The 706-nt window shown below is 38.0% G+C and overlaps 1 protein-coding gene across 1 annotated transcript; it reads left to right on the forward strand.

Annotated features, from left to right (window-relative positions):
• Positions 1 to 443: 443 nt before the first annotated feature.
• On the forward strand, positions 444 to 596 carry SARC_17922 (hypothetical protein; the record flags this gene model as incomplete). The annotated part of the gene is made up of 1 exon (XM_014287993.1): positions 444 to 596. A coding segment is annotated over one exon (153 nt), but the record flags the coding sequence as incomplete, so codon positions are not given.
• Between the last annotated feature and the right edge of the window lie 110 nt (positions 597 to 706).

The raw sequence follows: 706 nt of genomic DNA on the forward strand, positions 1-706 counted from the left end.
ATATATACACTTATATATATACATATATAAATATATATATTGTATATATTGTATAAATATATATATATGTGTGTGTGTGTGTGTCAAGTATGACAACATATTCACGCTATTATACTGGTTTGGTTTGCCGATGTGGTTTTAAGCCGGTGATGTCGCCTGGACCAACTGCCTATGTTTCGTGAGCGTCTCCCCACAGTTGAGATTGTCAACCTTATTTAGGGCGTCCCTTTTCCTTACATCACATTCTGTCGGTTCTTTTGTGGACGTTATTTCTTTCGCATATATTTTGAGCACTGGAGACCCTGCCCTCAATCTCTAAGGTCTGGGTCCATCCAGCCCCCTTTTTGCCACATTCATTCCATAAAATATGAAATCATATATGTTCGGATCTCTTTGGTCGCAGCAACAAAGGGGTTGAGATTATATTCAATGAGAAGGTGGAGATGCCAGACAACAGCGGTGACCCCACAATTAAGAAATCGATTGCCCTGTCAGATGGACGCGAACTCAAGACTGACATGGCAATTAAATGTATAGGATTCAGCCCTAATAACGGAGTGTTGAATGCAAAGGACTTTCCGGGGGCTTTTATTGAGGTATGCATCACAAGTAGAATATGAATCTATATTATATATGTATACATGTTATATATATATATATATATAAAACGTACACGTTCACGTACACACACACACTCATATATATA

The sequence above is a fragment of the Sphaeroforma arctica genome (genome assembly GCF_001186125.1).
Source record: "Sphaeroforma arctica JP610 unplaced genomic scaffold supercont1.12784, whole genome shotgun sequence".
In the NCBI taxonomy this organism is placed as follows: Eukaryota; class Ichthyosporea; order Ichthyophonida; genus Sphaeroforma; species Sphaeroforma arctica.